General features: G+C 55.5%; 1 protein-coding gene across 2 annotated transcripts; it reads left to right on the top strand.

The window, feature by feature from the left end:
- Positions 1-37: 37 nt before the first annotated feature.
- Positions 38-24,823, top strand: WDR5 (WD repeat domain 5). 2 transcript variants are annotated; one of them, XM_030919754.1, is made up of 14 exons: positions 38-424; positions 4,388-4,509; positions 5,220-5,328; positions 6,002-6,075; positions 6,434-6,523; positions 6,810-6,899; positions 7,114-7,197; positions 12,941-12,996; positions 16,913-16,959; positions 19,434-19,509; positions 20,307-20,340; positions 20,653-20,727; positions 21,462-21,549; positions 22,820-24,823. In XM_030919754.1, the coding sequence occupies exons 1-14, from the start codon at positions 190-192 to the stop codon at positions 22,918-22,920; spliced, it is 1,281 nt and encodes a 426-aa protein (XP_030775614.1). In that variant the 5' UTR covers positions 38-189; the 3' UTR covers positions 22,921-24,823. The 2 variants fall into 2 exon arrangements, with proteins under 2 accessions (XP_030775614.1, XP_030775615.1); XM_030919755.1 differs by lacking the exon at positions 38-424 and adding an exon at positions 646-783.

Here is a 24,823-nt window from a genome sequence, read left to right as displayed (position 1 = left end):
GCGGGGATGGCGGGGAGCAGCTTCGTGCACTGCGGGCTCTGTGCATGCAGAGGCGGGAAGCGCTCGCAGCCCGGCAGCCGGCCCCGCGGGAAGGCGCAGCCGGGCTTCCGAACCCTGTGAAAGAACGCGCAGGTTCCTGGTCTTCCAAATGGGCAGGAGTCGTCCTACCCGCCTGGGGTGGGAGGCCACATGGGGGCACTGCGCCCGGGAGCGGTCTCAGGTGCTTTCCAAATGCCCACTGCTGCTCTCATCCGTACCAGCGATGATCAAGAAGGGGCCTGGTCGCCCGGGGAGGTGCCCCAGCCCGACTCGACTCCGGGGACAACGCCGGGCGACGCCATCTGCGCAGGTCCCAGAGGGCCGCTTGTGTCTGTGTGCAGGGCGTGCTGTCTGTGGAAACGCGAGGGCACACTAGCACTTTCCTGTATGTATCATTATACTTCAACTTTTAGGAAGTGCATTAGGAGGGCCTGCACCAGCCAAATTCGGGGATTAAAGCTTTTAAGCGGGAAGCACGCTCCCCGTGCTATCCCTTTAAAGCGTTGGATCGGCCCGAGGCATTCTGGCTGCTGCCGCTGCCCGTAGCGCTCCTCCGAGAGGCCGGCTTTGTGCGCTCGCCCCGCCCCCCGGACACCGCCCCCCTCCTCTCGCGCACGCGCACTGCGCCCCCGCCGCCTGGCGCCCGCCCGAGCTGCCGCCTCATCGAGCTGAGTCCGCGCTCGCGCCCAGGCGGCGGCCGACGCGACGCCCCGAGCGCCCGGCCCCGCCGCCGCGGCCCGGCAGGTAAGCGGGTAGCCGCCCGGCCCGGGGAGCACGAGGCGGGCAGCGGGGCGGCGCCAGGAGCCCCCAAACCACCCCCGGCCGCCGCACGTGTTCCCCGCCGGGCCTCGGGCCAGGCCCAGCCCCGGGCGCTGCTCCAGCTGCAGCGGCCCCGCCCGGGACCCCCGCCCTGGCCCCTGGGTGGACGGCCGCGCGCGTAGGCCCCGCCACCCCGTCTGCCCCCACTCGCGCCCCCACCTCCGCTTCCCCGGCGGGCCGCTGACAAGGCCAGAGCGCCGGCACTGGGGCCTCTTTCCCGCAGGCGGCGTGCCCGGCCTCACATCGCTCCTCTCCCTCCTCTGTGTCTTCAAGGAAGGACCCCAGACCCACCAAGCCACTCAGTCCCTGGACGTGGTGCGCTTCCCCACCTCGTAGAAACGCCCCCAGCCCGCTCCCGCCGCTCACCCCAACCCGAGGCAGCCAAGCTGCAGCTCGCTAGGTGGGGTCCTGGGGTGCGGGTCCTCGGTCCTGAACGGGGGGCCCACCGTGCCTCCTCGCGCGGGGCCGCGGACCTGTCCTGGCCGGTCTGCGAGAGCCATTTTGAGCGGTTACGTTCTGGGACCAAACTGAGGTCGGCCTGTTATTTATCGCTAACGACACTCCCTGCTGTCTCGCTTGCAAGTTTCCACTCACCCAGGTCCGTTTACCCATCTCCTCAAATGCTGGTTTAATCTGTGATCTGGGCAGGTGCTGTGCTAGCCGGTGGGGAAGACAGGTAAGCGAAGGACCCAGGCGGGAGCCTGTCCAGGATCTCAGAGAGGTAGAGCCGGGTTCCCACCTCTGTTGGGCTGGCCACCTGGCTGGTGTTGAAGATGCAGATTAATTCTTGTCTTTGCACACAGTGTGCTCTCCTGACTGCATGCCACAGGCAGATTCCTGGCTGGATCTCAGGGACTGAGGGACTCAGGAATCAGCCTGTGGCATGCAGTCCAGAAGGGCATACTGAGGTTTGGTTGCTGGACTTCAGGTGGTCAGACTTACCTGGATGAAAAGCAGTGGATGCTAGGTGGAGCCAGGCAGCAATTGGTCTAGAGGCCACCTCCTCATCACCGTGCCTGTAACCTTGGCTCTCCCCCTTTCCTCAGTATCAAGTCTCCAACCTTCCTATTCCCTCAAAATGATTGTTCCACAGAGACACCTGGTTGTTCATGAAAATTCCAAGCCTTGGCCCGGCGCGGTGGCTCACGCCTGTAGTACTAGCACTTTGGGAGGCTGAGGCGGGCGGATTGCCTGAGGTCAGGAGTTCGAGACCAGCCTGGGCAACATGGCGAAACCCCCATCTCTACTGAAAATACAAAAAAGTAGCCGGGTGTAGTGGTACGCGCCTGTAATTCCAGCTACACGGAAGGCTGAGGCACAAGAATTACTTGAACCCGGAAGGTGGAGGTTATAGTGAACCGAGATTGTGCAGCTGGACTCTTTGGACTCTGTCTTTAAAAAAAAAAAAAAAAAAAGAAAGAAAAAAAGAAAATGCCAAGCCTAGATGCCACTACTGAGGTAGAAACTTGGCAGGTGTGTTGGGTCAAGAAATTGCATCTCTCCCCCTACCACCACCACCACCACCACCACCACCATCATGGAATTTTTCACTCTTTGGCCTAGGCTGGAATGCAGTGGTGCAATCTTGGTTCCCTGCTATCTCTGCCTTCCGGTTTCAAGTGATTCTCCTGCCTCAGCCTTCCCAAGTAGCTGGGATTACAGGGACCCGCCACCACACCGACTAATTTTTGTATTTTTAGTTGGGACGGGGTTTCTCCATGTTGGCCAGGCTGGTCTTGATTTCCTGGCCTCGGGATCTGCCCGCCTCCTGCCTTGGCCTCCCAAAGTGCTGAGATTACAGGCGTCAGCCACCACGCCCGGCCACTGTATTCTTAAAAGTCAAGTTAAGGTTTTGTTTGTTTCTTTTAAATGTTCATGTTTTTTGAGCCCAAAGGGTTGGGCAGGTTGGGCTTGAGCTGGGAGGGGCTGGGCACCTTTTTTGTAAGACCGCCTACCTGTTGTTCCTCACCTGAGGGTGTTTCCAGGTGTCTAGCCTCACCTAGGTGAGTTGATGCTGACCAGAGCTGCTCGGCCCTCTGAGCTGCCTGTTTCGCCTTCTGTTCCTCTGGTGTTTCACTTGGGTAGGGCATGGCCACACTTCACTCAGCTTTTGCCCTGGCCTGGCTGTCTCACGCTAGGACATTTGCAGTGGACTTTGCAGCTTTTTGCCTGGATTTCCTTAGTTCCTCTCTCTCCTTGTATTCGTCCAGCCTGCCAAGGAAAAGGCAGCAGTTGGGTTAAACTGGCATGGCCAGGTTGCACTGATGACAAACACCACGTAGCTGGCATTTACTGAGGACAGGTTTTGTACTGGCACTTTGTCCCCTGGGCAGTGCTAGAGGGCCTGCCCCCCCCTTCCCCATTCTTGTACAGTACACTCGGCCGTAGATGCAGCGCGATCCGTCTTTCCTCAGGAACTCTTTGCTGCAGGTGAAATGGAGCGGTGGCCACACCTGTTCTCTGCAAAGTGGGTGTTGTAATTTCTCTGCCTTCCTCTTGGATGAAGACTTTGAGACGTGCTTTTTGATGCCTTCCATTTTGCGTTAGTGTTACAAGCAGCCTGTGCAAGATTTCAGTTGAAAGCTCCAAGCTAGAATTTCCAGTGTGTAAACTCATTAGATGGATGGTAGTGCTAGCTTCCAAGATTCCGATGGCCAGTGGTATTTGCAAGCTTGTCTCAGTGGCTTTCCCTTTTAATAATGCTGTCCCTCCTTTCTGAGTAACCTGTTGTGCTTTTATGAGACGTATTCAAGTAATGAATCTATTCCCATGGTAGAGGAAACTAGCTGCTTACTCTACAGATTTGGGGTCATTTTCACTGTCAAGGTGAAATCCATTGAACTGCAGTCTTTTTTCATTCCCCTGCCGTGTGAGTCTTGCTCGTAGAATATCGTTGGTGGACTTGAGGCTGCTTTTCCCGAAGGCAGGATGTGGAAGTTCCAGCAGGCAGAGCATGCACGCGCCTGCAGCCTGTGCATGGAGGCACTGGAGCCCACCCATGAGGCGTAGACCACTGGGTGCCTGTGCCTGTGTTTTCAAACATGTCTGTGAACGTGATTGCATCACTTGGGGTGCATTTTAGGATTTGGATGTGCTGCCAAACTTCTACACTCTGAGGCTCAGTCTTCTGCCATTTGGCGTGTTAGCTTTCTGTCAGGAAACCTTTTGCCGTTCTTTTTTTAATGTGTCCAGGACTCTGAAGAAAATTGCATTTGGTTTGCACAAACTGCTGCATTCCTGCAGACTTCTGGGTAACAAAATAAGAAGCGCCCTTGAGGGTAGGTCTTTCATTATGATTACAAAAGGGGTGAGCACAGGGGTGTCAGCGGAGCAGCTGGAAAGTGTTAGCAAGGACTTAGGGTCATTAATAGGGTCCCCGATTCGGAATGGTTTGTTTGCTGCAGGGCTCGATATGGTACTCCAATGTTTTTCTTTTCATCCTTTTTCCTGGAAATCAATTTTTTAAAATATGGCTTGTTTCTTGGCTCCCTGTTCTGCATCTCGCTCAGCAGACTACCTCTGTCCCCAGGTCCCTCCGTCCGCGTTCCCTGTGCGGCCAGCATCAGAGCCATGGCAACGGAGGAGAAGAAGCCGGAGACCGAGGCTGCCAGAGCACAGCCAACCCCTTCGTCGTCCGCCACTCAGAGCAAGGTGTGTGCCCAGGGGCTCCTTGGGCGCCTTCCGGGGGAAAAGACGCTAGAGATTCTTGGAAACATTTCAAGCTCATAAGCCTAGTCTTCCCTACTCAGTTAAATGTCACTGCTAATTTTGATTTACTGACCACATACCTAATGAATGCTTGTTACCTCCTGTGTCAGGGATCCCCAGTCTGTCACCTGGAGGAGGGAACAGATTCTTGGTCCTGATTGTGAGAGTCTCTAGGACCCAGAAAACATCTCTCCATAGTTGCCCCCACCCTGACTGCGATCCTGAGGCACAGGCAGATCTGAAAGCCCTCCTGTAGACCTTTAGCAAAGGGAGCAGGGCCTCGGGTGTGTTTGGGGTGGGGGCAGTGGGACGCTGGACCAAGGCCGGAGCTGGTGGGGGCCTCCTGTGTTGCCGCAGGATTTGAGGTGGGGTGATACCTTGAGGGGGCCTCAGATGTTTCTGGCTTGGCTGGTGCTGTTGGTACTGAGTTTGGGGACGACAGAAGAGGTCTTGTGGGGAAGTAGTGCGCTCAGATTCAGATGTGTTCCACTTGAAAGGTGACGTCTACATAGGGATTGGTGGAAGGCACTGGGCATGTGGATTTGGAGCTCGAAAGATCTGAGCTGAAATTAAATGGTGGAGTCACAATCCAAACTGGTCACAAGTGGAACGCACAGTGGTGGTCACTTTTTGCTAACTGGTCTCTCCCGCAGCCTACGCCCGTGAAGCCAAACTATGCTCTAAAGTTCACCCTTGCTGGCCACACCAAAGCAGTGTCCTCTGTGAAATTCAGCCCAAATGGAGAGTGGCTGGCAAGTTCATGTACGTAGCACTGAGGTCCTTAGCTGCTGGGAAAGGCGGGCTGAGCTGCAGACAACAAACCAGCGAGGGGGTGGCTTGCTTCCTCACCTACTGCTGGGGGGCTGTAGCCGGTGGGCGTGTCTCCTCCTAGAACTGTGACCTTAGCGCTGATTGAAATTGCCCGTGGGGGCCGGGCACGGTGGCTCACACCTGTAATCTCAGCACTTTGGGAGGCTGAGGCGGGTGGATCACAGGGTCAGGAGTTCGAGAGCAGCCTGGCCAACATGGTGAAACCCCGTCTCTACTAAAAATACACAAAAAAATTAGCCCGGCATGGGGGCACATGCCTGTAGTCCCAGCTACTTGGGAGGCTGAGGCAGGAGAATCACTTGAACCCGGAAGGTTGGAGGTTGCAGTGAGCCGACATCCGGCCACTGCACTCCAGCCTGGGTGACAGAGCGAGACTCCGTCTCAAAAAAACGAAAAAAGAAATAGAAGAAGTTGCCCGTGGGCCCTTGGAGGGAGGGGAAGGGGACTGGTCCTCTCGGGGACGTGGCCGTGCCGAATGGGTTCTGAGCCATGTGGTTCATGCTGATCATCTGGGGCTCATGTGGGAAAAGCCCAGACTTTGGATTCTGGATGACTGGACAACTGTGTCCTGCTCTTAGCCTCAGATCCTTTTGTTTTCTTTCAGCCGCTGATAAACTCATTAAAATTTGGGGCGCGTATGATGGGAAATTTGAGAAAACCATATCTGGCCACAAGCTGGTAGGTTTCAGCCCTGTGCGGTGACGTTGACTGTTGAACAGGGTGGCTCTAGTGATCAAGGGGTCAGGGCTGCTTCGAGAGCTGTGGGTTCAGGTTTAAGTTTCCCTGTTGTTTTTTTAGAGTTATTTGCATCTTGAACTTTTAACGCAAATACATTTGACTTCCACGGAGGAGTGTCTGTGAGGCTGGCAGAGCTGCGGAAAGCCTGCTGTTTTCCTCCAGGGCCCTGTGTCTTTTGTAAGGTTAAGGCTAGTGAGAAGATTTCCTGAGGGCAATGGGGATGTTTGGGATTTTGACCTTTTGCTAACCGGTCCTACTTTGTCCTGGCAAGTTACTGACCCTGTTTTTTCTCCCCAAGGGAATATCCGATGTAGCCTGGTCGTCAGATTCTAACCTTCTTGTTTCCGCCTCAGATGACAAAACCTTGAAGATATGGGACGTGAGCTCGGTAAGCAACACTCAGCGCTCCTCTCCAGGGGAGACCGGCAGCGGGGCACAGGGCGGGTGGTGGGGGGACTGAGTTGACTGCTCCGTCAGTGCTCCTCTCCAGGGAAGACTGGCTGCAGGGGCACAGGGCGGGGGCGGGTGGGGGAGGTCGAGTTGACTTCGGGGAACAGCCAGTCACTGGCGGGGCATCAGGCATGCTCTGAGCTGTCGGGCATTGATGAATGTGATCTGACGCTTATGTCTGGGGAAATAAGCACTGGAATAATACTAATGACACTCTGTTTTAGGGAAAGTGTTTGAAAACGCTGAAGGGACACAGTAATTATGTCTTCTGCTGTAACTTCAATCCCCAGTCCAACCTTATTGTCTCAGGATCCGTGAGTGTGGCCGGGGTGTCTTCCCTGGGGGAGGTGGTGTTGGATGTTGGGAAGGCTGTTGAATTTGCTTATAGCCACTGTGGAGAAGGCAGGTGGGGCCCGAGTCCTTTCTGTGCTGTTTGTGGGGAGGATGGACTGGTGGCACGTCTTGGGTTCTGGGGAGGTTTGCACCTTCTTCCTGTAAAATCACTGTCATTTCTTCTTTTGTGTTCAGTTTGATGAAAGTGTGAGGATATGGGATGTGAAAACAGGGAAGTGCCTCAAGACTTTGCCAGCTCACTCGGATCCAGTCTCGGCTGTAAGTCCTGCTGACACAGACGGGGTGGTGTCCGGCACTACGTGCCTCTGACGCTGGATGTGGCCAGCTGTCTCCCTGAGGGGCTTAAGTCTGGACACTGCCTGTGCCTAGCTGATTCCTGCTGTCATGCCACAGTCTAGAGCAATCAGGTTGGAGGCTGGGACCTGAGAGATGAGTCCTGTGTGCAGTAGAGGGATGGCAAGGGGGTGGTGAGGTATCAGTGGGGTGCCCTGTGGTGAGCACCAAGGGGCCTTTCGTGCAGGCTGGGTGGGGGGTGGGCAGTGGCCACAGGCGTTCAGAGGGTAGTGTACCCTGAACTGATGCATGGGACAGGAAGGGCGGCCAGGCTGAGAAGGGTGCTGGGAGTGGGAGTGTAGGTGAAGTGTGAGTTTTGAGTGGAGTTAGCTCTGGGCGGGGATGGCCCAGTCCTGGTGGGAACCGTTGGAAGCTGGAGCTCTCTGGAGAACAGGCTTTGCACAGGAACACGTCCTGCCATTTTGCTGTTGCTGTGCCACTGTGCAAAACAAATGACCGAGAGGCCGAGCATGGTGGCTCACGCCTGTAATCTCAGCACTTTAGGAGGCCAAGGTGGGTGGATCACTTGAGGTCAGAAGTTTGAGACCAGCCTGGCCAACATGGTGAAACCCCGTCTCTACTAAAACTACGAAAATTAGCTGAGGGTGGTGGTGGACGCCTGTAATCTCAGCTCCCGGGGAGACTGAGGCAGGAGAATCCCTTGAACCTGGGAGGCAGAGGTTGCAGTGAGCCGAGATCGTGCCACTGCACTCCAGCCTGGGCAACAAGAGCAAAACTCCGTCTAAAAAGAAGAAAACAAGAACAAATGGCCGAGAGTTAAACTACGCAGTATCACAAACCGCTCCATTTCAGAGTGGCCAGAAGGTTCTTTTGTTAACAAAGTGCATGAGGCAGTTTCTCGGCCAAGCCTGCCCTTCGTTGAGAAGCGGAAGGAAAGGTGGATGCAGCGTTTGTCCCATGCTGCCTGCCAGTGTTGCTTTCACTTTCTGTCGTCTTGGTGGTGAATGGGTTTAAGCATTTTTACCCTTGCAAGGCTTTGCCCGAGTGAGATGGCAGGCGAAGCCCTGGTACTGACTGGATGGGTAGTGTGTCAGGCCAGGGCGGGGCTGCCGGGTCTGAGTCCCACACATAACCGGGCCACAAGGCCCTCGCAGGCCCAGTGTCACTGCTGCAGGGAGGTTGTTTGCTGTGGGGATGGCATCACATGGCCCTGTGCTTGTGGCTGTGTGCTCGCGGGCCCAGCCCCTTGGTGCCAGTCCCCTGCCCTCCAGGGTAGCTTGGGTCACAGCAGAGCTGACTTTCAGACTGGGCTGACAAATGAACACTTGTGAAGTAACCTGAGAAAGGGGTTCGCTGGTGGCCTTCGAGTTGGGAGAAAGAATTCTGTGAGCATCCTAGAGGCCAAAGATAGCGCAGGTGGGACTCGCAGGTTATAGGCAGGATTTTAAAAGTCTTTTTCCTACAAAAGTAGTTTGCTCATAAAAAAACAAAAACAAAAACAGGTTGGGTGCCATGGCTCCCACCTGTAATTCCAGTACTTTGGGCGGCTGAGACAGGAGGATCCCATGAGACCAGGAGTTTGAGACCAGCCTGGACAACGCTGTCTATATACAAAAAGCAAAAAATTAGCCAGGCGTGATGGTGTGCACGTGTGGTCCCAGCTACTTGGGAGGACAGGGTGGGAGGATTGCTTGGGCTCAGGAGTTCGAGGCTCTGGTGAGCAGGATGGTACCACTGCACTCCAGCCTGGGTGACAGAGTGAGACCCCATGTCTTTAAAAAAAAAAAAAAAAAAAACTACAAAGGTGAGCAAATGTAGGAAGTAGAAAATGAACTCCCTGAGTCGCCCCTGGGGTTGGCTGCCGGGAGGTGGAGTCGGTCCCTCTGTGGTCTTCTACTTTGCTGTTTTAGGTGCGTCTTTTCCAGCGTAGCTCACTGCTCTCCTTTAAATAACTGGTACTGCACCACAGCTGCTGCTCTGTAGCCATCTCCACTGCAGAGAGGTTTGTGGGGGTTTTGTTTTTTTTTTTGAGATGGAGTCTCACTCTGTTGCCCAGGCTGGAGTGCAGTGGTGCGATCTTGGCTCACCGCAACCTCTGCCTCCTGGGTTCAAGCGATTCTCCTGCCTCAGCTCCCGAATAGCTGGGATTACAGGTGCCCACTACCACGACTGACTAATTTTTGTGTTTTTAGTAGAGACAGGGTTTCACCACGTTGGCCAGGCTGGTCTCGATCTCCTGACCTCAAGTGATCCACCCGCCTGGTCCTCCCAAAGTGCTGGGATTACAGGCGGGAGCCACCGTGTCTGGCCTGGGGCACCTTTGATGTCTGCGCACATCTATGCCCTTGGACTGCTGGTGTGGGCCTGCTGTGTGAGTGGGGACTCTGCCAGTCCTCTCAGTGGGTGCTTATGTGTAATTCTCACTTGAACAAAAAGGAGTGCAACGAACATCCTGTTTGCATCTGTGGCAGTCTGTGCAGGATGGCTTTGGAGGGGAAATGCAGTAGTCAGGATATGTATTTAGCTTTTTGACAGGTACTTTTTGGAGCTTTAGAGATATTGAGGCACGTGGCCCCCTGCTTCCTACCTCCCATCCCTGTCCCGTCTCTGGCCAGGGTTTGCCCTCTCTGGCCAGGGCTCCTCGGCAGAGGGTTGCTGCCGACCGCCGTCAGCCACAGCCCTCGCGCCCTTGGTGCACCTGGGACCTGTGTTTTTCCTGCCCTGGAGCTTCTGCTACTGCTTGTGTTCCCCAGGTGGACTCCACAGAGCACTTGGAGTGCTCCTTGGCTAGGGGCCTTGCCATCCCCTGCTGGGTTCTGGCTGATTGCCTTATCTGTTTCCTTTTTGTTTTAATATTTACTTACTTACTTACTTACGTATTTATTTATTGATTGAGACGGAATCTTGCTCTGTTGCCCAGGCTGGAGTGCAATGGTGTGATCTCAGCTCCACCTTCCGGGTTCACGCCATTCTCCTGCCTCAGCCTCCCGAGTAACTGGGACTACAGGCGTCCCCCACCACGCCTGGCTACTTTTTTTGTAGTTTTTGTAGAGACAGGGTGTCACCGTGTTAGCCGGGATGGTCTTGGTCTCCTGACCTCGTGATCTGCCCACCTCGGCCTCCCAAAGTGCTGGGTCTTTTTTTTTTTTTGATTTTTGGGCACAGGGTCTCACTCTGTTGCCCAGGCTGGAGTGCAGTGGCGCGATCTTGGCTCACCGCAACCTCCACCTCCTGGATTCAAGTGATTCTCCTGCCTCAGCCCCCCTGAGTAGCTGGGACTACAGGTTCACGCCACCACACCTGGTTAAGTTTTGTATTTTTTTGTAGAGCCAGGGTTTCACCATGTTGGCCAGGCTGGTCTCGACCTCCTGGCCTCAAGTGTTCCACCCACCTTGATTTCCCAAAATGCTGGAATTACAGGCGTGAGCCACTGTGTCCGGCCTCTCTTATCTACTTCCTGGCACTTAACTCTTCTGGCAGCCTTCTGCTAGAATGCACAGGATGGGCTGTATTGCCCCTTGCACCTGAATGTGGATGGAATGGCAGAGCTGGGCCATGTTTGCCAGTGGATAGTATTTGAATGTGGTTAAGAAGCTGAACAAAGCAAAGCATGGAGTTGGCCTTGTGAGTTTTGGGGACTTGTTTTGTCTTGTTACCATCCATCGTAATGGTCTCAAGAAAAGACTTTTTTTGCACATTAAAGGCAGGGACGAATGTGTTAGATGGATCCCTGTGAGTTAGAAAACTACTTTGAGAGGCTGCCGGCCAGATGGTTACGGTTAGGCAGCTGGCACTGTGAGAGCACCCTGTCAGAGCAGAAACAGGTACTCACCCCTCTGGGTCTGCTGGAGAACATCTAGGGCCGCAGCACCCAGCATGCCCAGCATGGAGGCTGCCAGCCACTTGATGGCCCAGAGCTCAGGGCTGTGTGAGGTACCTGCAGATTTCAGAGACCTGGCACACAAAAAAAGTGTCTTGTAATAACTTTTTGTGTTGATTGCATTGAAATAATATTTTAGATACATTGGGTTACATGTTATCAAAGTAATTTCACTTGTCTTTTAAGCTTTTCTAATGTAGCTTCTAGAAGAATTAAAATTACACATGTGGCTGGCAGGCTCTCGAAGAGTCTAGCCTAGCACTTCTCCGGGCGTGCGGCAGCAGGCAGCATGCCCCGGGGACCTGTTCGAAATTTACATTCTTGGACTCCCCCACCTGGACTGGTCAAATCCGAAGCCCTGGGGATGGGGCCTTGCAGTCTGCCGTATACATGTGGCTTTGCCTCTGGGGACACATGGCAATGTCTGGAGACATTTTTGGTTGTCACAACTATAGGCATCTAGTGAGCAAAAGAAAAGGTTTTGCCACTGCACAGGGGCAGCACCACCCCTTTCCCCCCGGAAGAGTCTGGTCTAAAATGTCAGTAGTGCCAAGGCTGGGAAATTCCAGTCTAGACAGTAGAAGCAGGCAGCCTCAGTCCTATCCCCAAATCATTAAACCATGGCTTCCTTGTGTGACTTGACTTCACCCAGGAAATGTATCAGCACCCATAGCCTGAGACAATACAGTTTCCAAAGGTGCTGTTTGCTTGTGAGAAGGCTTATCCTTGTCTGGGTGCAGTGGCTCATGCCTGTACTCCTAGCACTTTAGAAGACCAAGGTGGGAGGATCATGTGAGCTCAGGAGTTCGAGACCAGTCTGGGCAAGATAGGGAGACCCTGTTTCTCTTATTAAGAAAAAAAAAAAGGCCGGGCGCGGTGGCTTACGCCTGTAATCCCAGCACTTTGGGAGGCCGAGGCGGGTGGATCACAAGGTCAGGAGATCGAGACCATGGTGAAACCCCGTTTCTACTAAAAATACAAAAAATTAGCCAGGTGTGGTGGCGGGCGCCTGTAGTCCCAGCTACTCGGGAGGCTGAGGCAGGAGAATGGCGGGAACCCGGGAGGCAGAGCTTGCAGTGAGCCGAGGTCGTGCCACTGCCCTCCAGCCCGGGGGACAGAGCGAGACTCCGTCTCAAAAAAAAAAAAAAGAGAAAAAGGGCCGGGCGTGGTGGCTCACGCCTGTAATCCCAGCACTTTGGGAGGCCAAGGCGGGTGGATCACAAGGTCAGGAGATGAGACCATCCTGGCTAACACGGTGAAACCCCGTCTCTACTAAAAATGCAAAAAATTAGCCGGGCGTGGCGGCAGGCGCCTGTGGTCCCAGCTACTTGGGAGGCTGAGGCAGGAGAATGGCGTGAACCCAGGAGGCAGAGCTTGCAGTGAGCCGAGATCGCGCCACTGCACTACAGCCTGGGCGACTGAGCGAGACTCCGTATCAAAAAGAAAAAAAAAAGGGTGGGCGCGGTGGCTCACGCCTGTAATCCCAGCAGTTTGGGAGGCCAAGGCGGGTGGATCACTTGAGGTCAGGAGTTCAAGACCAGGCTGGCCAACATGATGAAACCCCGTCTCTACTAAAAAAAAAAAAAATACAAAAATTAGCTGGGCGTGGTGGAGTGTGCCTGTAATCCCAGCTACTCAGGAGGCTGAGGCACGGGGATCACTTGAACCCGGGAGGCGGAGGTTGCAGTGAGCTGAGATCGTGCTTCAGCCTGGGTGACAGAGGGAGACTCTTTCTGAAAACAAACAAAAAAAGATCAGGTAAGCAGCAGTCATGTCCATGACTCGAAAGTTAAGTTTTTGTCTCTTCTCCCTTTCCTTAATTCTTAGGTTCATTTTAATCGTGATGGATCCTTGATAGTTTCAAGTAGCTATGATGGTCTCTGGTAAGTGAAAATATTTTACTTCATTAAGCAATGAGTACTTACTAAGGGCCAGCCCTTGCACCGTTCCTGCATCTGGGAGTACAGCAGTGACGAAAGACCCAAGTCCTTAACTTCCGAAGCTTCTCTGCTGGCCACCCTGCCGACGTGTTAACAGATACGCAGTGCAGTTTCAGGGTTGGCAGCACAGGTGGCGAGGCGGCGTGCCTGGGAAGATGTCCTTGCTGTTAGGGTGGGTCAGGGAGGGCCTCCTCCATCAGACTTCAGCTCCGTGTAGATGCTGACGTGTGCTGTTCACACGCTTATGGAAAATAGGTGTTTGGACCCCTTGAGGTGAAAGCCATGCTGCTCTGGGAGGATGCTGAGTGTGCCACCATGCCCGTGAGGACGCGTCACCATGCCGGGCAGGCGAGCCCGAGCAGATGGCAGTGTAGAGAAGGGCAGGAGGAAGAGTGACGGTCTCCTGCGGAAAGCCCACCTAAGTCTCAGCAGACGTTTGTAGTGCTGGGACTTGGCAATCTGTGTCCAGCACTCCTCGGGAGACACAAGGGCAGTGGAGAAGTACAGCTAACTCAGCGAAATGTCTGATGGAAGCGAGTGCGGGGAGTGGAGTGTTTGGGTTGTGTTTTGGGTGTGGGGTGGACAGCATCATAACTTGTTCAGATTGGTCACTAGGGAGGAGGGGGGCAGTGGCAGCCACTGGCGGAATTGAAGATCTTACTGGGACTTCCTGCAGGGAGCCCTCAGATGGACACGCACACTTGAAATCTGTTTCCTGGTCTGACTCCCCAGTGACTGTTGGCATGGATATCCCCAGGGGTCACAGTCTGTAGTTGCCATGCATGACCCCCCGTCGGTTTTGAGTAGACTGGTCTGGTGGGAGAGGGTCGTAGTCGAGTTGCACCCGACCACCGGCCCAGCCTCCCATGGGCTCTACAGCACACACTTCTGGGCCATCGCCTCGCGAGGTTCAAGATGCAGTTGCAGCACTGTGATGGCGTTTGGGGCTGAGGTCACTGGAATGTGCTGTGGCAAAAATTAGGTCATCTGGAGCCCAACATTGGCCAGTAGTGTCCACGGTTAGAGCCATTGTTTACACTTGACCGTTTACCAGCTTATTATAAAGGATACAATTCAGGAACAGCCAGAGGGAAGGGGTGCACAGGGTGAGCTATGGGGGAGCGTGGAGCTGCCAGGGCCTCTGGTGCCACCGTCCCGGCGCCTCTGTGTGTGTGTGACCAACAGAAGTGAGCACGGGACAGTCTCAGAATTACTCATGGACCCAGCTCTAAGAACTTTCTAAAAAAATCAGAAAAAGTACACCAAGGAAATGAGGAGGGAAATGGGAAACAAACGAGACCGTTGATGATATAAGGTGTGTTCTTCGATGAGGCTGGTAATGAAAACCTTTTAAGCCCCATAATGGAAAAAGCAAAATAAGCAAGATGAGAACTAGGCAGCGGATGGAAGCACTGCAGGGGGAGGAAGCGGTAGTCAGAAGACTCCGTCCAGGCTGAGCAGTGCCTCGGCTCCGGCAGCGAGCTCGGCTACAGCTCCTAAAGGAGCCCCAGGCATGGCACCTTGAGGGACCAGTCACTGCTGAAGAGACTGGAAAAGGGGATCGAAGGCCTAAAAAGAACATCATTCCCTGTGACTTTATACCTGAATCCAGTTAAATAGTGAACAGACCACAGACGGGAGGGAGCTCCCTGGTTCATTTTTTTGGATTTAGCATGACCTTGCTACCTGAGCCTTGATTGCTGGTCCCAGAGGAAAACCACAGAGGGCAACTCACTGGTGAAGGTTGATGCCAGGATTCCAGAGGAAGTAGCAGCCTCCTGAGCCTACGGTGCACAGAAAGGAATTCCCACAGCCAAGTAATTCAACATTCGTTATTGGATGAAGAAAGGATTATCACGTAAACATCAGGAAACCTATGATCTAATTCTGCCGACAGATTAAAGGCGTTGAATGTCCCAGTGATTAATCAGTAGAGGTCAGAAAGGCGCCTGATTGATAATACCCAGCAGCCAACCCTTTAGCGAGATAGAGCAGTATTGTTGACTACCTACTGGTCAGTAATAATTTTCACATGTGGTGACACGCTAAAACTATTTCTGTGAAAATCCGAAGTGGGACAGGTGTGCATGTTTCCCGTGTTACTCAGCATTGTTGGGAGTTTCTAGTTAGTGTAAGAAAATGAAAAAATAGTCCTATGAAAGTTGGATAGAGATATACATCTTTGTAGATTTATTTGCATGTTTTCAAATATTTAAATGCCACCAACACTGCTTTTCAGATACCCATTTAACCCTGTGACGTGGGTACTGTCAGCCTTGCTTTTCAGGCAGGAACACGTACCACGGTCTCTCAGTTGGTCAGCGCAGGACCCAGACCCTGTGTCAGCTCTGGAGTCTGGGCCTGGAACCTCCAGCTCTGCTGGCTACGTGGTGTGATCTCGCGTTTAGTGCCATCAGTGCTTGAACGTTGACTGTTTTTCTCTCTACTGGGAATTGCCAGTTAGAAGATGGGAAAAATGTTTCCATTTTAACTGTGACAAAAATGCTAAGATGTTTAGGAATGCGGCTAGCAAGAAGGAGCAGGACCTATGCAGGAAATGAGAAACGGAACTGAAAGGACACACGGGGTTAGGTCTTGAGGCTTAGGAGATGAGGCGGCTCCGGAGAAGCCCTCCCGCAGTGATTGCGGAGCTAGAGGATGTGCATTTAAGATCCATGGGGCAGCAGGAGGGAGCTGTTGCTGAGAGAATTGAGAAGATGCAGAGTTGGGAGGAGAGTTGCTGCTTCTGGGTTTTAAAACCCTAGGTGAAGTGACTTCACTTCAGGTCCAGTGTGGTCTCGTCCCTGGATTATCGAAGTGTGGGCAGAACAGGAGGTGGGTGTGCAGAGGAGAGAGCTCCTGGGGCTTTCCCAGAGGCGGCTTCTCCATGGTGAGAGATGGGAGGGGCCGTGCATGGTGGCCATGGGATCTCGTGCTTGGGAATGGCTTGTCCACGTCTGCCCTGAGCCTGTGCTCTGCTGCTGGCATCTGTGCAGTAGAATTGTGGGTGCTAACACAGTGGGCTCTGCTTACAGAATGCGTCTGTATTGGCGGAAATCACAGAAACCCCGAAATTGGAATAATGTAAATGCCTGGCTCGTCCGTTCTGGGAATAGTCCAGAAGACTGCTTACAATACTCTTAAATTTTTGTTTTGAAAGAAGCCCTCTCATTACTTGCATGTGTTTGCGTGAGCGTGGGCAGACGCCTGCAAGAAGCCTGGGCTGCCGCTGTCCCTCTCCTTGGCCAGGGAGAGTGGAGAGAGCAGCAGGCTTCCCCCTCTGTGTTGGGGGTAAACCACAGCTTGTGTAGGAGAGATCCAGGGGTACCCCACACATGGTCTGTGCGTGTGTAGCGTGTGTGAACTGTTGATGTTTGTATGGACAGTGTTTAGTCTTTGTCCCTAGAATATAAGAGAATGACTGTTAAACGGGTGAAGCATAACTTTTAAAAAAGGATAGGGAAGGCCAAGCGTGGTGGCTCACACCTGTAATCCCAGCACTTTGGGAGGCCGAGGCAGGTGGATCACGAGGTCAGGAGATCGAGACCATCCTGGCTGACATGGTGACACCCCATCTCTATTAAAAATACAAAAAATTAGCCAGGCGTGGTGGCGGACGCTTGTAGTCCCAGCTACTCGGGAGGCTGAGGCAGGAGAATCGTGTGAACCCAGGAGGCGGAGCTTGCAGTGAGCCGAGATTGCTCCACTGCACTCCAGCCTGGGCGACAGAGCGAGACTCCATCTCAAAAAAAAAGCGGGGGGGAAGCATGCTAGTCCTAAAACTTAGGTCTGATTCCCAGCAGCCTGCGTGAGATCATAACTTGTCTGCTTACACTTTTTTGTTCTCTTTGCTTCGAAGTCGCATCTGGGACACCGCCTCGGGCCAGTGCCTGAAGACGCTCATCGGTGAGTGTGGCTCTGCGTGGAGGCTGGGTCTGTGGGGAGGGCCTCCCCTGCTGGGTCCCTGCCCCTGTTCTTCACCAGCTCCTCCTTCCTCCTCTGCCCTGGGTCTGCCCCTGTAGGAGGAACCTTCCTCCTTGTCTGACCGTTCCGCCAGCTCCTTCCGACCGCCTGCTGGCTCTGGTGCTCCTTCTGGTGAAGTTTTCCTGCCATGGTCTTTCTTCTCTTGGGCCAGTTTGGGGCTCCTCGGCCTGTGCTATCGGGCCTCACTCGGTCCTCTGCTCACTAGTGTCCTCTGGGCACCCCCATCGCCTCCTGGCTTCGGGCCCCTGCTGTCGTGCCAGCCTCTTGGATCATTCCTTGAGTAGACAGGCTGAGCACCTGCCTATCTGCTGGGGGTGCTGCCGAGGTGGATGGAGGTGCGCTGGGGGCATGGAGGACAGGCCCGAGGTCTTCATGCCTCGGCGGGAGGAGAGGAAGGAGGGTCATGGCGTGGCCTGGATGGGAAGGCCAGGTGCCAGGCAGGGTGTGGCCTGAGGGTCTGTGACGGCCCGGGGTTCCCAGCCACCCCTTGCAGAGCCTGCAGAAAGGAGCAGAAGGGTTTTCATCCGGGGAGTGTGAAGAAGCCTAGGTTAGATGTGTGGGATGGGGCACACCTTAAAGAGGGAGCTGGGTGGTGAAGATGGGGGGTGGACCCCCTGTGTGGGGAGGCACCCCGTTGGTGCTCTTCTTCCCCCTAGTCTGTCATAGCCTGCTGGCCCAGCTGACACCAAGCCCCACAGACTGGGAGGCTTTCAGTGGCAGGAATGTGTTTCCCCGCAGTCCAGGAGGCTGCAGTCAGGATCGAGGAGGCCTCTTCCTGGCTTGTAGGCGCTGCCTTACCCTGGCTTCACACTGGTGTCCCTGGTGCCTCCGTGTGTCCAAATGTCCTCTCGTAAGGACACCACCCTGGGGCCTCATTTTCACTCTGTTGCCTCTTTGAAGGCCTCATCCCCGGTACACTCACCTCTGAGACTCTGGAGGCCTGGGCTTCAGCGTGAGTCTCCTTGCCACAGCAGTCTATGTAGCTTCCTGCCTTGTGGGGCCAGCCTTTTGCCATGCATCCCTCCTGAGCGAGATCACACCGTCGTTGGTGTCCCCTGAACGGGCCACCTGTGCTCAGCTGTGTGTGCCACTGTTGTGTGAGCGCACGTAACCCTTACAGCCACCTGCGAGGAGGGGTGTTGTTCTCATCCTGCAGAGAGGCTCATTCACTAGCCCAAAGCTCCACAGCAAGCAGGTGCAGGGACCGGGATTCCAGCCTGGGCACAGGTGGTTTTGGGCACCCCTGAGCCCAGGGTGGGGACGGAGGGGTCGCTGCTTAGCAGTTTTTCTGTCAGCATCTCCTCAGGTCTAGTGAGTTAGGCCTTTCTGGACTTCACTGAGACAGGTCGGCTGATGCCTGCCTTCTCTGTGAGCTCTGCCCAGGCAGCCTGGGTTAGGCATGCAGACACGTTTGCCCATAGCTGTGTTAAGGGAGCCTGGCCCCCGGCCCTCACTGTGGCCTCGGCCTGCCTGGCCATGTGATGCGGTGTGCCCCTGAGGGAGGGCCTGCGTGGCCTCACAGAGTCTCCCGTGCCTTTTCAGTGTGTGTGACCGGGCTGAGGGAGCGGAGACGCCAGGTGCCTGGCGAGGCCAGGCGTCCCCGTGGTGGTAATGCTGAGGGCCGCGTCCTTCCCGGTGCTCGGGACACACCAGCGCGTGCGCATGCTCGTTGGTGGTGGGGAGGGGGGTCCCTGATGGGGCCTAGGGGTGGGGCCTGCACCAGGACACACCTTCCTTGAGATTCCCACCTCCTCACTCAGGTGAGGGGAAACGCCTTTCTCCGGTTGTGCGGGTTGTGGGGTTGTCATGTCCTGAAAACTCTGACCTGTACATCGACAGCTTCTGGGAGCCTTGACTCTTTCAGCTGTGTGAGAAAACGTGGCTCTACTCTGCCCCCAGGGGTGCAGGGTCCAGCTGATAGGCCTGGGGCATTAGCTGTGGGTGTGACAACAAGCAGATGGGTTCTGTGGGCGTGAATGCCCCTTGCGTCGATAAATTCTTAAAGGCGAATTTCCAAGGTGACTTCCCCAGCTCTCTTTGCTGCTGGTGGAGTCCCTCTGTTGAGTTGGGCATTCGCCAACCTCATCCATCCCCTGTGAGGCAGGTGATTCCTGAGAATGCCCACTGCCCGGTGCCCGAGGAGGCCTGTATTCCTAAAGTCCTGGTGTCAAGGGGCCCCCGGGGCCATGGGCTTGAGGTGTCAAGAACATGCTCACGGCTGGTGTGCGTGGCTAGGCCACCCTTCGGGGCACCGAGGGGTGGTGGTGCTGGCACTGGTGGTGGTGGTGGCCGACCTCACTCAGATGTCGCACGTGGGGGACGGGGACTGGGTCCCACCTCCTGTCCCTGCCCAGTGTCAGCGCCCACCCCGTGTCACCTGTCCGTTTTTATTGCAGATGACGACAACCCCCCAGTGTCTTTCGTGAAGTTCTCCCCGAACGGCAAATACATCCTGGCTGCCACGCTGGACAAGTGAGTACTGCGTGGGACCATGGGGGCGGGCGTGTGGCCTCCCCAGCCAGAGCCACCTGCTCGCCAGCGTGAGCCTCGGAGAGCATGTTGTGGGCTTGGCACGGGACCCAGACTCCTGCTGGAGCTTTGGCTTCTGGGCAGTGGCCTGTTAGGTCAGAGGGCAGGCCCCTGCCCATCCCTTCCTGAGGCTGAACCTCAGGTCCTACTAAAGGAGGATTTAGGGTCGGTTTTCTGGTTGAGCGACTGTGGCCGGGGCAGGCCTAGCCATCCTGCATGAAGGAGTAGGTGGTCTGGGGTCCTCCAAGGCCCGTTCTGGTCCTGACCTCTGAGGACCTTGGTTTTACCTCTCACAAAGCCGCCGCCCTCCCGGACTGTTCTCTAAGCTCCAGCTTTCCCATGCGTGCAGCCTCAGCCCTGTGGGTTCGAGTCTGGGCCCCGATTCTCTGAGGGCTGTGTGATTGGGTGGTAAAACCTGTTCTGGACGTTTCCAGAACCAAGAGGACTTCCTCACCCTTTTGAGGATGACCTGAGTCAGGGACGATAACACCCGTCAGCTTCCTGTTAAAGTCTCTCTTGGAACTGCAAATACTTGCGGCTCTCACACTGTTGCTCCCCAACGCCAAGTCACTGGACTCTGAGCCGGAGGGGCCCTCACCCTGATGGGGAAGGGGGTTGCATCCCCGCTGGCTTTTGCACCTGGCGCTGATGGTGGCCGTGACGTAGTGGCTGCAGAGTTGGGCGTGGGGACAGAAGGACGCCTCCAGACGTGCCGCCTCACCCCTCTCTCTGTCTTGCAGCACTCTGAAGCTCTGGGACTACAGCAAGGGGAAGGTGAGCTCCCGCAGGCTTGGGCCCCCGGTGTGCGCCGTCCGTGGGTCGTGGCCTCTGGTGGGGACAGAGTGGCCCCGCTGATGACAAAGGAGAGGAGCTCAGAGAGCCATTTCCGCTGGGTTTGGTGCGGATTCCTGAGAGACCTGGGTATTTGTAGGGCGGCAGTCTGCAAGTTAAATCTTCCATTGTGTGGGTTTTGTACTTTCCAGAAATAAGTGTAGTCAGTGGTGAAATGCCTTGCTTAGAACGTAGAATTATACAAAATCAAGGGGATCCATGACTCTGTGACCAGCCTGTCCCCTCCTGTTTCAGTGCCTGAAGACGTACACTGGCCACAAGAATGAGAAATACTGCATATTTGCTAATTTCTCTGTTACTGGCGGGAAGGTGAGTCTTAACAACCTTGAAGCGTCTCACGCGTTCCCAGCTTACTCTCCCGAGAGGTCACACCTGTTACAGGTTGCTTTACACTCAGACGCTTTTCGGTGCCCACAAAATGAATTTCCGTTTCAACCAAAGTGCGCTGCGCCAAGTACTGGGGACACCTTGTCCCGTCTGTTTCTAGGTCCAGCTCCTTAACGGAGGCAGGCAGCCTGTTGCTGGGCTCTGCTGGCAGTGCTTGGCCGATGCCTTCCGAGGGGGTTGGGACCCGACAGGTGGAGCTCCGTGGCTCAGGGTGTCCCTGGGTGGGTGCGCTGGCTCCGAGGCTGTCATCCCCCCACCCCAGCAGGGAGGGGAGTGTGTTTTCCCGCCCACCCACACTGGTCTTGATGCTGCTTAGACCGGGGTGACTCTCAGGCAGCATGTGTGTGACACACAGACTCAGGAAAGGGTGACCTGAGAGGCATCTTCCAGCCTGGAAGCCTCTCCTGGGGCAGGCAGGTGCCTGGCTTCTTTGAGCGAGGCCAGTGCTGGGGTAGAGCAGGCGGGCCTGTCCCCACTGGGAGAGAAAGCCTCAGGCCTGGCTGCAGGGCAGGCAGGGCTTTTTGGTTGAGTTCAGCCAGGCAGCCACCAGCGGGGTGGGCGTGGGGCAGGGCATAACTGGAGATTCTGCCCTTCCCACGTGCACCAGCGCTGACCTGCTTTTCCTTGCCCTGTTTTCCCTGCTTGTTGTTACTTAGTGGATTGTGTCTGGCTCAGAGGATAACCTTGTTTACATCTGGAACCTTCAGACGAAAGAGATTGTACAGAAACTACAAGGCCACACAGGTGAGAGCCTGTGCTCCCGCAGCCACTGGCTGCCTGTTGATGTGAGGACAGTTCCTGTAGGTGAAGCGTGGTCTGCCCGTAGGGTGCCGTCGTCTTCCCCTTCCCTCCTCAGCCTTCCCCGTTGAGGAGCCGCTGCTAAGAGCCCTTGCTCAAGGCATGGAGCTGGTCACTGTGCTGCCGACTCGGACCCAGGGCTCCTGTCTTGAACCCTGTTTCCTCCTGTTCTGCCAGGTATTCTGGTCCGGAAGGTGTGTGTGGCTGTGGGACTTTAGGTGGGTGTAGCGTGTCCCACTTCACGGCGAGCTCTGTTTCCTGGGCCGGGGACAGTGAGGTCATCGCTGCCCCATCCTGGAGGCTCTGGCTCCTTTCGGATACCTGTTCCCTCTCCCAGAGAGACCCCAGCTGCATGCAGGCCTAGTGGTGCTGGTTCCCAAGCGACCTGGGGTTGCCCCCTCCCTGGGTCCTGGCTGGCCTCTGCAGCCACCACTGCTTACTCACCCTCTGGCCCTGCATTTCCATGGCTCATGGGGCCAATGAGAGCATGGGGGGCAAGCCCTTGTGGAATCGGGGGAGGTGCTGCTTCTCCCTCCGTGTGAGCAGCTTCACCCAGCCTGGGGTCAGCACTCATGCTCCACGGCGGGCCTGGGCCTTCCTCCGGGTCCTCGCCGGCGTTCTGGGGTTCCTTTGGTTTATGTAGAAGTTGTAAACACTTTGATGCGGCCGACCTTGCACCAGCCTGTTAGATCTGACCGCCCTGCTCGGGTGGTGGACTTGTCCTCGCTGTGACAGAGCCAGCCCTGTGGAGCGCTCTGAGGCTCAGCATTGGTGGGAGGCGGTGGGAGTGGGCGGCTCAGGGTCGGAGTAAAAGAGGGACATTGTCGATAAAGGACTGAGGACCGTGAGGGGTCTGACTGGGGTCCTTGTGCACACTGGCCTCTGAGCCAGTCCTGCTGCCACGCTCCTCCCTGTGGGTGCCGAGCCGCTGCTAGTGGGGGCATGTGGGGCTGCTGGTCTGCAAGCAGGGCTGACACTCCCTGCGGCCTCCTGCCTCTGCCCCCCAACCAGCTGTGTCGCCCTGGTACCAGCTGCTGTCCCCTCGCTCCCCTCCCCTGGGCTTCCTGTGTCAAGGGGGGGCAGCAGGTGCTTGTCCTGAGACCTCCCGGGTGGTGTGCAGAAGCTACCAGCGTTTCTGGGGAGAGGTGGAGCTCAGTCTGGGATGGCGCCCAGGGCATAGGGATGGCTCTATTTCTGACTGTGTCTTTGTTTTCAGATGTTGTGATCTCAACAGCTTGTCACCCAACAGAAAACATCATTGCCTCTGCTGCGCTAGAAAATGACAAAACAATTAAACTGTGGAAGAGTGACTGCTAAGTCCCTTTGCTCCTGCCCGCGAGAGACTGTCGGGAAGTTGACCCGGATTGGCAAGAAACATGGTGTCTTGGAGGTGGTCCCCAGGGTCTGCGCCTGGGGGTCAGGACAGGGCCTGATTTGAGCCTCCTCTTTGAAGATGATTTGGCCGAGCGGAAGGTGTGGACCACCGGAAAGTTCTAAAAGTTGCTGGTGACATTTCTTGCCAATTCTAACACTGTCTAGGGAAGAGTTCCTAGTCTATTGTGTTCAGAGTCAACAAAAATTTTTAATTTTTTATTACAAAAGGGTGAAGTTCAATTTAACATGCGTTGTGTTTTTTCAGTAAACGTTCTGTATCTTTTTGATATTCCATGACCCAGTGCACGCCGTCACCGCCACCGTGGCCCCGCCAGCTGGCCTCCCCTTTGGCCTAGGGCCCTGACTCCTCCATTCCCGCCAGTAGCCGTTGCTAGTGTATTTTTGTCTTTCTGGAAAACAGCACTGTGTGGTTGTTTTCCGTGTAAAGAGCCGTTTGTGTCTTGGGAGCTTGTGGACCACACGTCGACAGCACAGTCATCGCGCACGACGCTCCTGTTTGTCTCAGTGTCCCTGCAACAAGCAGCACCACAGACTGTAATAAAAGGTGGGGTTTTGTGAACGGTTGTGGCAAGTGAGTCCTTGTGAAGCTCGTCTCCATGTGGCTTTCTTGGAGAAAGGCTCCCCTGGGGCAAGAGGGCGGAAGGTTTCTTCGGAAAGGAGGTGCTGAGGCTGCCCGCGCCTGCTCTCCGAAGACGCCTTCCTCTCTAGGTTCATTGTTAAGTGTTGCTGGGGGAGGAGCGGGGGTGGGGAGGTGCTTAGTTGCAAAGGAGCCAAGCTCCTGATGGGCTCCCTTTGGGATGTGGGGGATGGCCGTGGCATGGGAAGGCTCCCTGAGTCCTTCACTCCAGGTCAGATGCCAGTGGGACTGATGCGCCCTATGAGGGCTGCAGGGCCAGCGCTGCCCTTCGGCATCCTCAAGGGGTTGGGTGCTAAGCCCAAGCCTCACTGTCCTTGCCGGAACCCTCACTCGCCCGCCCACCCGTCTGTGCTCCTGGCGGTGCGACTTCCTGGTGCTCACCTGCACAGCGGTTTACAGTGGAGGCCAAGCGGGCGCCTCTGGGGAGCGAGGCTGAAACCTGAGCTCTGTGGAGACCGTTGTGGTGAGGGCTGCAGCACACAGGGCAGAGCAGGGTGGCCGAGGGCACAGGCGCCTGGGTCTGTCCCACGGGGCAGGGCTTCGGGGTGGGGTGGGCTGTGATGCTCCGGGAAGCCAGCTTGGGTCCTGGGTCTACAGAGGGCCCTGGCCCCGGAGCCCAGCCAACTCTTGCTCTCTCAGGGCCTGGAGTCCTGGGGGAGCCCAGCCAGCTCTGCCTCTCTCAGGGCCTGGAGTCCTGGGTGAATCCTGCAGGTTTTTGGTTGCACCGGCCCAGGGAGGAAGCGGGGGTTGTCAGGTGGGCTCTCCTGGGGTCCTCCAGTGGCAGAGGTGAGGAGGGGATTATCCGAGGCATCTGGAGATGTATGTCCTGTGGTTTCCCTTGCCCTTCTGTTTCTGATGAGGTATACGGATGAGTGACCTGCGCTAAGAAGTGAGTTGCCACAGTGAAAATGTCTTTGACGCTCAGGGTCTGGGCGCCTCACATTTGCAGTCTGTTGTGACAGACACGGGGAGCTCCGCGTGCCAGCCTGCGGCTGCCCTGCTGTGGGGGTCCTGGGGGCGGCCAGCCTCCTTCAGTCTTGTTCTGGGGGGTGGCCCACTCCGGGGAGGGGTGTGCTGTGCTGAGCGCTGTATCCCTGAATATAGTTTATTTTTTCTACATTTGAATTCTGTTGTAGATTTATGTAAAAATACATTCTTTTTGAAAATAAAAATTTTCATGTCTTCTAA

This window comes from Rhinopithecus roxellana, chromosome 16, assembly GCF_007565055.1.
Source record: "Rhinopithecus roxellana isolate Shanxi Qingling chromosome 16, ASM756505v1, whole genome shotgun sequence".
NCBI lineage: Eukaryota > Metazoa > Chordata > Mammalia > Primates > Cercopithecidae > Rhinopithecus > Rhinopithecus roxellana.
The sequence above is the reverse complement of the archived record's forward strand: the minus strand, read 5'-3'. Positions and strand labels throughout refer to the sequence as shown.

Bases quoted from the DNA above. Each gene is read 5' to 3' on its own strand.
- WDR5 (XM_030919754.1), top strand. From the start codon at position 190: ATGGGGGCACTGCGCCCGGGAGCGGTCTCAGGTGCTTTCCAAATGCCC. The intron at 6,076-6,433 runs GTAGGTTTCAGC...TTTCTCCCCAAG, and splicing joins CCATATCTGGCCACAAGCTG to GGAATATCCGATGTAGCCTG. The intron at 6,524-6,809 runs GTAAGCAACACT...ACTCTGTTTTAG, and splicing joins AGATATGGGACGTGAGCTCG to GGAAAGTGTTTGAAAACGCT.